Source organism: Herpailurus yagouaroundi, unplaced genomic scaffold, assembly GCF_014898765.1.
Source record: "Herpailurus yagouaroundi ecotype Mexico unplaced genomic scaffold, PumYag 545, whole genome shotgun sequence".
Lineage (NCBI taxonomy): Eukaryota > Metazoa > Chordata > Mammalia > Carnivora > Felidae > Herpailurus > Herpailurus yagouaroundi.
In genome coordinates, this window is record NW_024412762.1 from 1,161,092 (window position 1) to 1,176,640 (window position 15,549).

The following is a 15,549-nucleotide window of genomic DNA, read 5'->3' on the forward strand; positions in this document are numbered from 1 at the left end:
CATTTTTTTTGTGTATGTACCCAGAAGCAGAATTGCTGGATCATATGGCAAGTCTGTATTTGACTTTCTGAAGAACTGCCAAATTGATTACCTCAAGTATCTTTGATGGCCATGCAATAGGCTTCCCAAGCCATGTCAGCCCGTGTCCTGTTTGGTGGCAGAGTTATGTCTTCACAGTGTGTCATCGTTGAGTGCTGTCCAGACCAAGTCCTTTTGCGCCAAGCCAGACAAGCCAGGTGCTAGTGCCACCATCCGCTTGGACTCTACTGCCCATAAAGCTGGTACACAGGGCTGGGACCCATTGAAGACCCTGTGCTCCATGTGCTCTCTTGGGCATCCTCAATGTCATCACGTGTTCAGTAGCCTCTTGACCCTCAGTGTAATGGGAAGTACCTGTTTTTATTTGTGGGTTAAGCTCATCCCTGAAGTCAGTGTTGCTCCAAGGTCAGATGATTGTAGAGGGGACTTTTTTTTTTTTTAATTTTTTTCAACATTTATTTATTTTTGGGACAGAGAGAGACAGAGCATGAATGGGGGAGGGGCAGAGAGAGAGGGAGACACAGAATCGGAAACAGGCTCCAGGCTCCGAGCCATCAGCCCAGAGCCTGATGCGGGGCTCGAACTCACAGACCGCGAGATCGTGACCTGGCTGAAGTCGGACGCTTAACCAACTGCGCCACCCAGGCGCCCCGGGACTTTTTTTTTTAAGTATTTATTTATTTATTTATTTTGAGAGAAAGTGTGCATGAGCGGGGGAGGGGCAGAGAGGGGGGAGAGAGAAGCAGGATCCATGCTGTCAGTGCAGAGCCCAGCATGGGGCTCGATCTTATGAACTGGGAGATCATTACCTGAGCTGAAATCAGATGTTCAACTGACTGAGCCACTCAGGTGCCCCAAAGGGGACTTTCATAGCTGGAATGGTGGCCATCATTGCCATATAAAGTTGACCTTTAAACAACATGGATTTGAACTGTGTAGGTCTACTTACATGCAGATTTTTTAAAGTACAATACTGTAAATGTATTTTCTGTTCCTTATAATTATTTTTAAGATTCTTAATTGAAAAAAAATTTTTTAATGTTTATTTATTTTTGAGAGAGACAGAGCATGAGTGGGGGAGGGGCAGAGAGAGAGAGGGAGACACAGAATCCGAAACAGGCTCCAGGCTCTGAGCTGTCAGCACAGAGCCTGACGCGGAGCTTGAACTCACAAACTGTGAGATCATGACCTGAGCCAAAGTCGGATACTTAACCTACTGAGCCACCCAGGTGCCCTTAAGATTTTAATTTTTTTTTTTTAAAGTAATCTCTACACCCAATGTGGGACTCGAACTTATTACCCCTAGATCAAGAGTCGTGTGCTCCTTTATTTTAGGTAGCTTACTTTATACTAAGAATATGGTATGTAATACACATAGCATATAAAATATATGTGAATCAACTGTTTACGTAATTGGTGAGGTTTGTGGTGAACAGTAGGCCAGTAGCAGTCAAGTTTTGGTGGAGTCGAAAGTTATATGTGGATTTTTGACTGTGCAGGGAGGGAAGTTGATGCCTCTAACCCCTGTGTTCAGCGGTCAACTGCATATATAAATATTAACTTAAACGTTTCCTCTCTGCCCTACAGAAAAGACTGAAACATCCTCACTTTTGATGCTGTGGGCAGTGTCATCCATGGCTCTGCCGTTGCCAGATGCTGATCTCATGGGAATGTGTTTTCTGGCTTCCCAGAAGTCAGTCTCTGGAAGACGAGCCTGTCCCTGTCATGCCCTCCTAGGACTGACCCAGTGATGTTGCCACTTTGCTGGCCTGTTGTGAAAGATGTGGCTCCTGAAGCATCTCTTCTTCTCTTGGGCCTCATTCAAGCACCATATCCTGTTTTCCCACAAGAGAAAGTGTGGCCCATTGCACAGCATGTATCTTGTGATCTGTCTGCCCAGATGTAGCAGTTATAGTCTGTTGCTGAGTGGCTCTCAGGGGGCCCGGGAAGGGAGGGGGGAGCCAGCGCAGCACGTGCTCAGGGAGTGAATGTGAGCATGGCACCTTCTGCAGAACATCTCCAGGCCTGATACTGGGCTGGGCCCTGGTGTCATGGATCCCATGGTCTACATCTCCCATCCGCCATGTCACTGCATCTCGCTGTTGGGGATGCCCATCCCTCCAGAGGTGGCAGCCGTCCCCATATCAATTTCCACTGGTCCCTCCCCTCCAGGCACTTCCCTGGCATGACCCTCCAAGAGCCCTTGGGCCTTCCTGTCTGTCTTCTTGGTGCTGAGCTGGCCCTGGAAAGGTGGGCTCCTTGAGTGTCACTCTCTCCTGGGGTCACCCCTGGCATGGTGCATCATGACCCCTGCGCAGGGGTGTGATTCCCCTGGGTGGTCCCAGCCTCTGCCTTCCATGCCTGTTGTTACCTGCCACTTAGAACCTCCATTTTTTGGTGACAGTTACCCAGTGTGAGGATTGTCTGAGTGTCTGTTGGTTCTGCTTGTTTTTAATTTTAGTACCAATATCTGCAGCACTCCAGCAGGGAGCATAACAGATAAGAAATTATGTTAGCAGCCTATAAGATGCTGACTTAGAAGTTTTGTGTGGGCTGCAGCCTTGCCCCAGGGTCCCAAGTGACCTTACTCCATAGAGGCAGCTGTATTCCCATGGGATTCCAGTTATTTCCCTGATTGTAAAGGGGTATGTCCTCTTTCAAAAAAAAGTCATACCCTACAAGCTATACAAAGTAAAATGGGAGCTCCCATAACCCTTGTGGCAGGCTGATGGCCACCAAGATTTCTGCCCCTGCATACATACCTGTGTCATCTGTTCCCGTAGTTGTGTGTGGGACCATGGGGCTAAATGTGAAGGGATTTGGCCAATGTAATACAAGTCCCTAATCAGTTGACTTGGAGTTCATCAAACGAGAGCGATCCTGGATGGGCCTGACCCAGTCAGGAGAGCCCCCAAGTGGGACCAGGCCCCTCCTGAAGAGGTTAGCTGCCATGCTTGGTGGGGCCCATGGCTGGGAACCGGGGGTGGCCTCCAGGAGTTGAGTGTGACCCCAGCCAAGGATGGGAATTCTCCAGTAACCTCAGGAACGTAAGGAGGATGCCAAGCCTCAGTGAGACCCTGCCAGGTGGCACCTCGAGTGCCACTTCAGGGGGCCCTGAGCAGAGTACCCAGCACAGCCTGGCCTGCACTCCTGACTGCAGACTAAGATAAGAAGTAGGTGTTGCTCTAAGCTGCAATGTTTGGCAATTTGTTAGGCCACATAGAAAACCAGTACACTCCTGATCAGGTAACACCGTCCTGGCTATCACCTAACGACCATCTTTATCAAAATGTTTGTTTAGACTCCAGAGCTAATTCCCTTTATTGGCTCCAGACTGTAGGGGCTGCTGGGTGAGCTGTCACATCCTTCTGGGGGCTTCCATGTCACTGCTGGTGACATCACTAGGCCATGGGCCCATGCAACTGCTACCTGACACTAAACTGTCCCCAAATGGTGCACAGACTCACCCCCCGCCACCAGATGGTGCATAGGCCCACCCCAGATGGTATACTGACTCAGCTTCTAGAGGTGCACAACTCACCCCCCAGATGGTACACACCCCTCCCCCAGATGGTGCACTGACTCACCCCCCAGATGGTGTGTAGACTCTACCATCCCAGATGGTGCACAGACACCCCCCCTTCAAGATGGTGAGCCGACTCCATCATCCCAGATGGTGCACACTAACCCCAGATGATACACAGACTCATCCCCCCAGATGGTGTGTAGACTCACTCCCCCAGATAGTACGCAGACTTACCCCCTCAGGTGGGACACAGACCCACCTCTCAGATGGGGCACAGACCCACACCCAGGTGATGCATAGACACCCTCAGTAGCAGGGTGAGGAGTGCCCATTGGTGATGAATAATTAGCAGTTTCAGTTATTAGAACAAAACAAAGCCATGGGTGACTTGCTGTCCTCAGAGCCCCTGACTGTGGTTGGCCTGTGCCCTGCCCCTGGGTGCTATGGCACAGATAGACTTTTATTGGTATTGAAGTACCCAGAAGTGGTGAGTGAGGGAATACTTTCTCTTACTTGGAGCCTTGATGTGGGTACTCATCACACCCACATGTTTCCGAATTAGGTATTTAATGAAATCCCCAGCAAACCACTAGAAATTCAGCTAAATAGCGACTCTTGCGACAAAAATAACCCAGCAGTTAATATTTCTAGTTAATAACAAATGCATGTCACTGCTCCATGTTTAAAAATAGGAATTGAGAATCATAGGACAGAAGGTTCTGCTCAGTCAGCTTTTTTTTTTTTTCCCCTCAATTTTTCCTTTTCTGGAGACTTACGTAAGAATCAGAACCAGAAGCCAACATCACCAGTCTTAATTCAGGTTCTGCCTTCCTGGCCTCCCAGCCTCCTGGCCTCTGCAGCCCCCTCTCCCCACAGGTATCGGGATGAGTGAGCAGAGGAGGGGTGCTGGGTGTCTGAAGGAGAACACTGTTTCCTGACCACATGAAACAACCTCCACCCACAGGGGTTGGTGGGATGCCCGGCCCACAGAAGCAACCTGTGGGAGCAGTGCCAGCCAGGTCGGATCTGAAATTCAGTCCCAGAAGAAAGGGACAGAGTAGATGTGGCAGGAGGTAGGGGTCTGGGCCCAGCTGGCTTCTCCCTAAGGCTGACTGCCTCAGCCGGGGGCTGGGGTCTGGCATGTGGAGCTACAGAAGATTGTTCTATGGGTGGCTGGGGTTCGTATCAGGGACAGTGACCTCCCCCCCGCAGGGGCCTATCCCTGAGACCTGGACCACTGTGTCGGGATAGAGAGCTATCGCAGGCCAGACAGGTGTCTTTAAGGTGGTGAGACTCCCAGGGCAGACCCAGAGGGTTTGATGGCCATCCATAGTCCTTGGCCATGTTGGTGCTTGTGGAGGTGCAGAGTTGGGTGCTCACCCTCTGTGCACAGGATGAAGGCACATCTGTGGTCCTGGGCTGTGGTGCCAGTGCAAGTTTCACTTTCAGTTTTATGAAGTTCTTTGTTAACTCACATTTCACCACAAGCAAATGTTCATAAAAATCTAAGATTAAAATCAAAAATTATTTTTGGAAACTTTTTAGGATCTGACCACATATTAACCCCAGCATGGCGACAGGCTGCCAAGCCATAGCTCCTGGCTCCACGTCCTCTGTGCACCTGCCCATGGTGTTCAGGACCCTTTGGCAGTCACTTCCTAGACCCAGAGGTCTCATGGATGTAGCAGGGGTGGACCCCTTCCATTCAGTCACTGTCTATGGCCTTATTATATTTAAAATGGCAAAGCCGATTAGAAACTTTGTTTTCTCACCTTGAAACTAGAACTCTTTTGAAAACATGGACATCTTTTCTACTTGCCCACAAAATACTTGTTTGATTCATAATGCAAAAATCTAGAGAAACGCAGAAATCCGTACGTTATGCGCTTCCTTTCCCCAAACACCCCAGAACACAGAACAGCAGCTTCCAGAGCTCCTGCACTTGGCTGCCGGCTACACGCTTCCCCAGGGCCCTTCTGAGAGGCATGCTTACACTTCCAGGAAGTTCACGGGCTCACTGGGGGTGGCCTCAGGGGAAGGAACACATGGACAGAGGGGGAGTACCTCTGCCACCTGAGCACCTGGGACATGCTTGGTGCCAGCTGCTCAGAGCCCTCCCCCGCGCAGGCCCTGATCTTGTGGCCCCCTTTTTGGGTGGGTAGGAATATGCAGGGTGAGATGGGATACGTACCTTCACCCAGCATCTGCTTGTTTCTTTGGCAGGGCCCTGGGGCACAGTCTTGGCCAGAGGCTCCCTAGGAAACAGCCCTGTCTGGTGCCGTCACTGACCTCTGCCTCCTGAGGGTTCCTGTCCTCGCTGGGACTTGCCTATGTTGCTACTGAGGCAAATTCTTTGTTAACAGGAGAAATAAAACATGGCTTTTCTGTTTTCCCCTGAGACCCTTAGTCATCCTTTCTCTTTCAGGCTCATCCTGGCGGCCAACAGGGATGAATTTTACCACAGACCATCCAAGTTAGCAGACTTCTGGGGGAACAACAATGAGGTCCTCAGTGGTGAGTTTTTCCTCTCAGGGGGGTGGCCATAACATGGCAGAAAGTAGGCGCCCCCAAGTGGTTTTATCTGTTCCTGGTGCTGCTTCTGAGTATAAATGTGGAATGAGTAAGTGGACACTCATGGGGCAAGCTCCCAGTTTGGGGTCTGAGGCCAGCATTGGGGCAAGCAGCCCCAGAACTGTTTACCCAGCACTGTCCACATGGTTTCATGTGTTGTGGATTCCCACAAAAGTAGCTGGAAGGATCAGTTGGTTTTATTTGGATTCATCTTTTCACTGTGGGCATATGGTTGGGTTTGTATGAAATGCAGGTTCACACTCAATCACTCTATGAAGCATCATAGTTGTGTGTGTGTGTGTGCTTGTATGACTGCGCTTATGCCTGCATGTTTTTGTTTTTTGTTTTTTAAATTTTTTAATGTTTTTTCATTTTTGAGAGAGAAAGAGTGTGTGTGTGCAAGTGGGATAGGGGCAGAGATTGAGGGAGACACAGAATTTGAAGCAGGCTCCAGGCTCCGAGCTGTCAGCACCGAGCCTGATATGAGGCTCAAACTCACAAACCACGAGATCATGACCTGAGCCGAGGTAGGACGCTTAACTGACTGAGCCACCCAGGTGCCCCACACCTGCACTCATTTCTGTTTACACACCAGCACCCCTTGCTCCAGAACTGGCCTGAATTTGGGGAGTAGAGGCTTGGTTGGGGCATATTCAGATGGGAACTGCCTGAGGAGTTGTCATGGAGGTAACTGTCATGTCTCCTGCCAGTCCAGGTGGCAGCCTCCCTGAGCCCCTTAGAGAGAGTGCAGTTCCTGCCCATGGGGCGGGCAGGGGTCTACTTAGAAAGATGTGGACAGGTGTTGGCCAGGCCAGGGGTCCATCTGTCTGTGAGCCAGGCATCAGGGAAGCACAAGAGAGCCTGGCAGAGCTGACAGGGATGCTCAGGTGCCCAGTGGGCTGAGTGGGTGGCCTCAGAGGCCTGGGGAAGCTGTGTGTGCCCTGCTTTGCCTGCGGTAGCTAAAAGCTCGACTGGGAGCACTTGGGTTGGCTCATTTGGTTAAGCATCCTACTCTTTGGCTCAGGTCATGATCTCACGGTTCATGAATTTGAGCCCTACAATGGGCTCATGGCTGACAACCCAAAGCCTGCTTGGTATTCTCTCTTTCTCTTTCTCTCTCTCAAAATAAGTAAATAAACATTAAAAAAAAAAAAAAAAACTTGAAAAGTTTTAAAAACCTTAAAAAATTTTTAAAAGCTTGACTGTGGAACTTCCATGGAAGGCCTCCTGTGTAGACTGGTCAGGTGGTTGTGTGAGGAAAACCCTGCCCAGGCTGGATTGTCCTGGTGCCATGTGGGAGGACAGGAGTGGGGAGACTAAGGCAGGGCAGTGTTGTGGACAGGAAGTCTGGCAGGTGGTGGGGAAAGTTGTTGTGAGTCTGTGAAGGAGGCTCCACTCACTGAGTGCAAGAGGGAGAAGAGGCTGGGGTTCTGGGCTGTGTCTTGGCCTCATCAGAAGCTGCACAGGAGACATGTGAACTGAGGGGTGGGCTGGGACTGGCAAGGAGACCCTTGTATGTAAGCTCTAGGCACCGCAGCACAGTAATCTGGGTGAAGGGGGTGGCTTGTGTGTGGGGTCCTCAGCTGGGCCAACCACGGCTCTCCCAGAAGGGAAGGGGCAGGCCTGAGGGGCTATGTGATGAGGTTCTGAGGGGAACCTGTGGGCCTGGCCAGTACCATGCTGGCCATTCCTGGGCTAGGATGGAATGGGAGGGGTCATGGAGATGGGGCAGGCTGTGCATGTCGCTGTTGCAGGGCATGATTGGGAGGCTGTAGTGGGGCGGGGGGGGGGTGAGGGGGACGAGGCCCTGATGGCACTTTTTTTTAATGCTTATTTATTTATCTTGAGAGAGAGAAAGAGCACATGCACACGCGTATGGAAGGGGCAGAGAGAAAGGGAGAAAGAGAGTCCCAACCAGGCTCCAGGCTCAACATGGAACCCAACACGGGGCTGTATCTCACTACCCTGAGATCATGACCTGATCCGAAATCGAGATTCAGACGCTTGGGGCGCCTGGGTGGCGCAGTCGGTTAAGCGTCCGACTTCAGCCAGGTCACGATCTCGCGGTCCGTGAGTTCGAGCCCCGCGTCGGGCTCTGGGCTGATGGCTCAGAGCCTGGAGCCTGTTTCCGATTCTGTGTCTCCCTCTCTCTCTGCCCCTCCCCCGTTCATGCTCTGTCTCTCTCTGTCCCAAAAATAAATAAACGTTGGAAAAAAAAAAAAAAAGAGAGATTCAGACGCTTAACCAACTGAGCCACTCAGGTGCCCCGTCTTACATTTTTGTACATGGTGTGAGGTAGGGTTTGAGGTTCCTATCTCCTACTACATTTCCCCAGTTCTTCTAGTCTTATTTATTGAATAGATATTCTTTCATCTGTTGCATTCCTAGGGCAACTTGGTTGAACACATGTGTGTGGGTCTATTCTAGACTCTCTTATGTCCCATTGATCTGTTCCTCTGTCTTGATGCCGATGCCACACTGTCTTGATTACTGCAGCTTTTTAAGCAAGTTTTGAAATTAGGTAGGATTAAGTCCTCCGGCTTTGTTCTATCTCAGAACTTCTTTATCCATCCTGACTTCTTTGTGTATGCACATAAATTTTAGAGTCAGTGTAGTAATTTCTATAAAACAGAAAGCTTGCTGGAATTTGAATTTCAGTTCTGTTGACTCTTTTAGTCATTTGGAGAGAACTGTCATCTTACCAATATTGAGTCTTTGGTTGAAGAACAGGACATATTTTTCTCTTTTAATTAGAGCTGCTTGACTTCTCTCAGCGCTGCTCTGTGGTTTTTAGTCTTTAGGTGTTACACATTTTTCTTTAAATGTTTTCCTACTTTTTGGTTTGGTTTGGTTTAGTGCTATTGTAAATGGTATTATTAAATTTTCATTTTCTGATTTTGCAACTGTTTACTTACTAGTTCTCGTAGATTTTTAAAAATTAATTTATTATTATTTTTTTGTAATCTCTACACCCAAAGTAGAGCTTGAATTCAGGACCCTGAGATGAAGAGTCATAAGCTCTTCCAACTGAGCCAGCCAGGCGCCCCCTAGATATATCTATATCTATATCTATATCTATATCTATATCTATATCTATATCTATATCTGTATCTATATCTATGTTATATCTATATCTATATCTATATCTATATATCTATCTCTATATCATGTATATCTGTACATCTATATCTATATCTATCTATGTAAATATAAATATAATTTTTTTTTTGGTTGAGGGGGTAGATTCCTTTTGGATTTTGTTCATATGTTATCCTGCTGTCTATAAACAGACAGTTTTACTTCTTCCTTTCTGATCTTTATATTTCTTATTTCTTTTATTGTTATAACTTATTATTATAAAAATGACATTTTAATGACTTAGTTGCTTTTACCCCAATCTTCAACTAAAATGATCCTCTAGTCTAGTAAGATGCTTTCCTGTGGCTTTAAGGGCCTCACTGACCCTGTGGCGAGGCCCCTTGGAGTACTAACCATGGCCTGGGCCTATGGGGTGGGGATGAAGCTCACAGGTGGGCCTGGATATACCCCGGACTCCTAGTGAAGTACCCACCCTAAGGGCCTGTGTGTCCTACTGGGGGAGGACAGCCAGTGGCCCTGCACCTGATCCAGGGTGTGGGATTGGGGCATGGTGCTGTTTCTAGGACAGAGCTGGCACCGTGCTCCCAGCCCAATGCCGGTCCAGGCACCAGCATGCATTCTGCATGTGCCAGGTTTTACTGCAAGCTTTCAGGGACTCCTGTGGGCATCAGATGTCATCCTAGGGGGCAGGGTCTCTCTCATGTGCCCTGTGGGCTTTGGGGCTGTCTTGCAATGAGGAGTTCAAGCCCCTGTCCCATAGCTAGGACTGCTGGACTGATTATGTGTCTCCCTAGGACATAAGGACAGGGCCGTGGTAAGTGCTACTGGTGGTGACACCGTCATCTGTCACAGGACTTGACATGGAGGAAGGCAAGGAAGGAGGCACGTGGCTGGGCATTAGCACACGGGGGAAGCTGGCCGCGCTCACCAACTACCTGCAACCACGGCAGGACCGGGATGCCCGGGGCCGAGGTACCATGGGGCAGTGGTGGAGCGGGCAGGGCAGGGGGTGGGCTTTCCTTGGGCACATGTAGACACAGGAGGTAGAAGAAGGGGAAGAGGGGTGTTTCTGGTCCTAAGGCCCACTGGCTGCCATTACTGTGGGAACCACCTGCTGCCCGGCCCATGCAGCACCCACCTGCACAGATAGGGTTTGCCCCTCTCAGGGAACACTCTCCACACTTGTGCCCCAACCAAAGTGTCACTTCTGACTGTCGTCATTGTTCCCCACCTGTCAAATGTTTGCAGAGCAATACCCCCTTGGAAGACACACATTGTTCCCACGGAAGATTTTTTTCCCTCATGCTGTACTTCGTTAGGGGGTATAATTGAAGAAAAAAAAATTAAAACCCAACAAAAACAGAGTTCTTGATGCAGACCTCATTAGCTGCTAGGTCAACAAGATATGGCTGGCATGGTGGTGTTTAGCTCGTACCAGCCCCATGTCAGTCTCCCCATGAAGAGGGACTCAGCCCTGCTGCCTTGGCCACGTGTGTCTGTCCCCTACCCACAGGTGAACTTGTGACCCACTTTCTGACTACAGACATGGACAGCTTGTCCTACTTGAAGAAGGTCTCTGCGGAGGGCCACCTGTACAACGGCTTTAACCTCATAGCAGCTGACCTGAGGTGGGTCTGCTGGGAAGGGGATGGCAACCCACTGGGTGCTGCCACAGAGCTGGGTCATGGGCTTGACAGGAAGTGGGGTTCCCACCCTGCCACTAAGCTTGGGGTACTGTGGTGGCCTCCCCAGGGACATTGCTCCTGTTGGACATGGTGAGGGTCCCGAGGACCAACCGACTATCATGGGGACTCAACGAACAGAGCTCGGGCTTTCTGTGGTGCCGTGAGGGCCACCAGCTCCTGCACGACAGCTGTAGCATGACTCCAGTGGGCATCTCCAGGCATGAGGTCTCCCCATGTCTGTGGCGAAGGAGTCCCCTGTTTTGGCTCTGACCCTCACATGCCCTGATCTCTGGTGGCAGAAGCGTCCCAGGCTAGAGAAGGAAGGTCCAAGCACCGCTGACTGGTGTGGAGCCTGGCAGCACGGTGTGGTCGGGTGCTGCTGAGCGCTGGAGCCTCACGGCGGCTTCTCCAGGGAGGCGTGTCTGAGCCTGCAGCACAGCTCATTTCAGGTTCTGCAAGGCACTCAATGGATAGCTCCCTTGGCCTGTCTGGAGTTGTCAAGGGGCAACAAAGCTGTCCCAGCTGCCCACGGGCCCTGTCACCAGAGGACATGGACACTCGCCTGTACAGGCGTTTGGGGCAAGTCTTTCCCTACTTGGAGTCAGACAAGTAGGCAAGGAGCAGAGGCAGGTGGAAGGGTCCCCAAGGAAGCACGGGCCTGGAGCCTCAGGGGTGCCTGTGCTGGCTGAGAGTTAGGAGTCTGGCTGCTGGAACCCAGCAGAAGGCCTGGGCCATGTGGGGAAGTGGCATTTGGGGATGTTGCCAGGTCCACGTGAGGCACACAGAGGTGCAGCAACCAGCAGTTACCTGCGTAGCTGTTTGGGGGATGTGCTGAGCCCTTCATGTGCAACACTTGGCACGTCCTCACAGCCACCACCCTGTGTACACCTGATATGGCTGAGCTCCGACAGGCAGCTGACATGGCTAAGACCCCTGCTGGAGTGACGTAGGGCTGGGGTCTTGTGGTGCTTCTCTGGGCACCTGGCTGGGGGGTCCAGGTGCCTCTGGAGACAGTAGTCACATCCCATCAGGTGGGCACCAGGTTGGGAAGAAGCACTGCACGCACGGCCGTGGTGCCACTGGACACCAGCCGGTAGCATCTGTGTTTCTGAGCCGCCAGTGGCTGCAGCCTGGCTTCTCAGAGTGTGTTTATCTCTGTGACTCCCATGCCTGGACCCTGGCCACAACCCTGTATTAGCTCAGACACCAGCTACCCTGCTCTGGACCTCCACAGGGCTGCCTGTAGCCCAGGGCCTATTGGTCAGCAGCATTTGCTGAGTGTCAGTTGAGAAGTGGGCACTGCCTGTGGTCCACTTCCCACTGCGGACACTGAGCTTTGTGGTGAAGTAATTGTTGGTGTTTGGTACAGGTTAGCAGGAGTCATGCGGGACCCATGTCCCTGGCGGGGGGATCCCAGAGCCCATGCCCAGGGCTGGCGGTCAGATGGCGGGCAGAAGCGGGGGGATGGCTGGGGTTGCATGTTAGGTGCCAGTCTCCCGCCTGGCCCTGTCTACAAGCGGGCAGACAAATGTGCAGACAGAAGAGTAGACGCTATTGACAGTCTTGGTGTATAAGGCAGATCACGTCAGGTGGGGGAGTGGTAATGTCACAGCCACGAAGGATGGCCAATGTGGAGAGGCCCTGGCTGGGTGTTCCCACCTCTGATGCCCCAGGGCCCACGTGCATTTCTCTGAGTAGGCCTCGCAGAGCTGCTGGAGGATTCAGGCATTTGTGGGAACAGCCCGACAAGGTGGGTAGGGTGTCCTGTGCTCCCTTCCACAGGACTTGTACTTCAGAGATGTGGCCCAGGAACTGTAGGCGTTTTGTGTATTTTGCCCTTCGGTGAAGTGGGCATCCATCTCTCACATTCTCCCTCCCTGCTGCCCTCTCCTTGTGTGCCCCTGCTGCCAATGCCCCAGAGGTCAGTGGAGGTCATCAGTTTCCATCAGGGTAGGTGGTCAGTGCCCCATGGTTTGCCAATGACCAGATGCCTGTCCTGAGCCTGTTTCCTTCTACAAGGAGCCCTAGGCCCACTGTGCCTTAATTGTCCACTGCATGTGGACACACACCTGCCGCGTGGATAGTCGCATTGATGTAGAGGCTGAAGTGTCCATGGGAGGAGGTGGGTGCTGGCACGGACACTTGTTCCCTTGCCCTCCATGCTCCCCCTGTACAGGGACCACTTTTCCTATCTGTCGTTCTGTGTACATCTGATCCAGTCTGGGAGACCAGTAGCCCAGCAGGACTTGGTGCTCAGCAGCCATGTCAAGTGGCTGGGTGATGAGGGCCCTGTGCTCTGAGTGGATGCATGCATGGGCAGGTGGCTCCTATAGGTAGGCCTTGGGCCCATCAGTGCCTGAACAGCTCTCCTGGCTCCTGGGGCCACAGGGTTGGACCATATCTCCCTAGACACAGCCCTCAAGGACAGGTGGCAGCCAGGGGAACCCAGCGGGTTATTCCCAAGGGCCAGGTGTGCAGGGCAGAGGCCAGAGGGAGTCAGCGGTAACCAAGCAGCCCTGGTGATAGGTGCCGGGAAGAAGTCAGGGCCGAGAAGAAAAGAATCCCATCATCACCATAGCTGGTCCCTAACCAGGCATGGGGAGAGTTGGTGTCCAATCCATGGGTCTTCATGCTTTCTAGGTTTTTGCCTACAAACAAAATTCCTGAAGTCATTAGCCAGATATCTCATAAAATGAGCCAGCGGCTGTGGGGAGGAAAAAGATGAGCAGAATGTGAAGCCATGTGGGGCCAGAGTGGGCATTGCCGGTGGAACTCCCCGGCAGCCCCACCTGGTCTTTGCGATTGTTCATCTTGAAGGCTCAGGTCCCATGTGTGGTGGTCTCCGTGCCTCCAGGAGGGCGGCTCACAGGCCAGGAAGAGTCCTTCTCCAGTTTGCAGAGAAGGCAATTCTAAGTCTTAGTAGGAAGATTTGCTATGGTATTTAGTAGGAGTGGGAACATTTTCAGCTCTGAGCACTTTGAACTATTTTTAAATGTACATGCAGTGCATGAAAGTAGGCAAATGTGATCTTTGATGCTTTGTTCTGAAGCCTCTGTTACCCTGGGGCATCCCTCTCTGTCTGGAGGTATCCAGACATGAGCTGTGTGGGCGGTGACTGGTGTTTATGGGTACAGAGCAGTTATTGACACATGAGCCTGCAAGTACCCATGCCACGGGAGCATTCAATGAGGCAGGAGGGTCTTTTAGATGCTGTCCCTCCCAGGCTGCTCCCAAGCCATTGGTCCCTGCAGTGAGCCGGGAGTCAGGAGCCAGGAGACTCAAAGCGCCTACCTGAGAGGCCCCTGAGAGGCTGGAGCCCTCACTAGCTCCTGCCCTGGCTATGGCGAGCCATTGTCCCTGTGCTGGGGATGGGGCCGTGGGGATTGCCAGGCAGTAAGAGATCAGAACCCCCCATGGCTCCCTTCTGACCCTCTCTCTCCTCCTGTCTACAGCACAGAGAAGGGTGATGTCGTTTGCTACTATGGAAACCGGGGGGAGCCTGAGCCTGTCGTCCTGGCACCAGGTAAGCCTGCTCTGGTGGGTGGTGACAAAGTGGGGGCTGCTTCTATAGGGACACCTGTATACTTTTCAGAGCCTGGGTCCCTGTCACATTTCTCTCCTGGGACTATGCTCTTCTGCTGTTCGTGTATCTTATGGCCTCAGAGTCCACATGTCAGGCTGCCTACAGCCAAGGCCACCTGCCCACAGCTTAAGCCTTCCCTAGCACTGAGCTCTTGACTGCCAGAGAGAATCAAAAACTAAGAGGCAAAAAAGGACACAGGCCCCTCTTACCTTTCTTACACAGGCCCCTCTTACAATTCTATGCATTGGCCCAGAGGCCTTTGTGGAAGCATCTGGAAAGCACCCCTGTGATGCCCTTCCTCAGTTTATCAGTACTTGAGATTCTGTGACTGGAGATGCTTGTTTTCTGCTCAAGAAAGGAAGGATGGGATAGAGGGAGGGAGGGAAATCATTTCAAATACATCATGTTGTTTACTTGAGCTTTAACTTGCCTGATCCGTGTCACTTTTTTTGAATAGCAGCTTTGTTGGGGGGCCTGGGTAGCTCAGTCTATTGGGCATCTGACTTCAGCTCAGGTCATGATCTCATGTTCCATGAGTTCAAGCTCCGCGTCAGGCACTGTGCTGACAGCTCAGAGCCTGGAGCCTGCTTCAGATTCTGTGTCTCCTTCTCTCTCTGCCCCTCCTCCGCTCACACCCTGTTCCCCCACCCTCAAAACATAAATAAACATCAAAAAAAAAATGTAAATAGAAGCTTTGTTGAGATATAATTCATGTATCATACGATTTACTCATTTTAACTGTACCATTCAGTAGGTTTGAGTCTATTCTCAAAGGTGTGCAATTATCACACCTGCTGTTGAACTGCTATTGAATTCTGTCACATTTTCATCACCCTAAAGGGAAACCCCCATCCCCATTAGCATTTACCCCCCACTCTTCCTACCCCTCAGCCCTAGGGAGACGCAGAATCCAAAGCAGGCTCCAGGCTCTGAGATGTCAGCACAGAGCCCAGTGTGGGGCTCGAACTCACTAACTGTGAGATCATGACCTGAGCTGATGTTGGATGCTCAACTGACTGAGCCACCCAGGCACCCCTCTTTCTTTC

General features: G+C 51.3%; 1 protein-coding gene and 1 long non-coding RNA gene across 6 annotated transcripts in view; both read left to right on the forward strand.

The window, feature by feature from the left end:
- The window catches only part of TANGO2 (transport and golgi organization 2 homolog), a 36,909-nt gene that overhangs the window by 14,956 nt on the left and 6,404 nt on the right, over positions 1-15,549 (forward strand). For 4 of the 5 annotated variants that reach the window (XM_040465124.1, XM_040465122.1, XM_040465121.1 and 1 more), the window contains 4 exons: positions 5,991-6,079; positions 10,088-10,207; positions 10,749-10,863; positions 14,373-14,443. In XM_040465124.1, the coding sequence (XP_040321058.1) occupies positions 5,991-6,079; positions 10,088-10,207; positions 10,749-10,863; positions 14,373-14,443 (395 nt within the window). Of the gene's footprint in view, positions 1-5,984; positions 6,080-10,029; positions 10,208-10,748; positions 10,864-14,372; positions 14,444-15,549 lie in introns of those variants that run through there. The other variant, XM_040465125.1, reaches the window with a different exon arrangement.
- Positions 1,294-5,428, forward strand: LOC121023317 (uncharacterized). The gene is made up of 2 exons (XR_005787344.1): positions 1,294-2,289; positions 2,501-5,428. It is a non-coding gene; the product is annotated as an uncharacterized LOC121023317 (long non-coding RNA).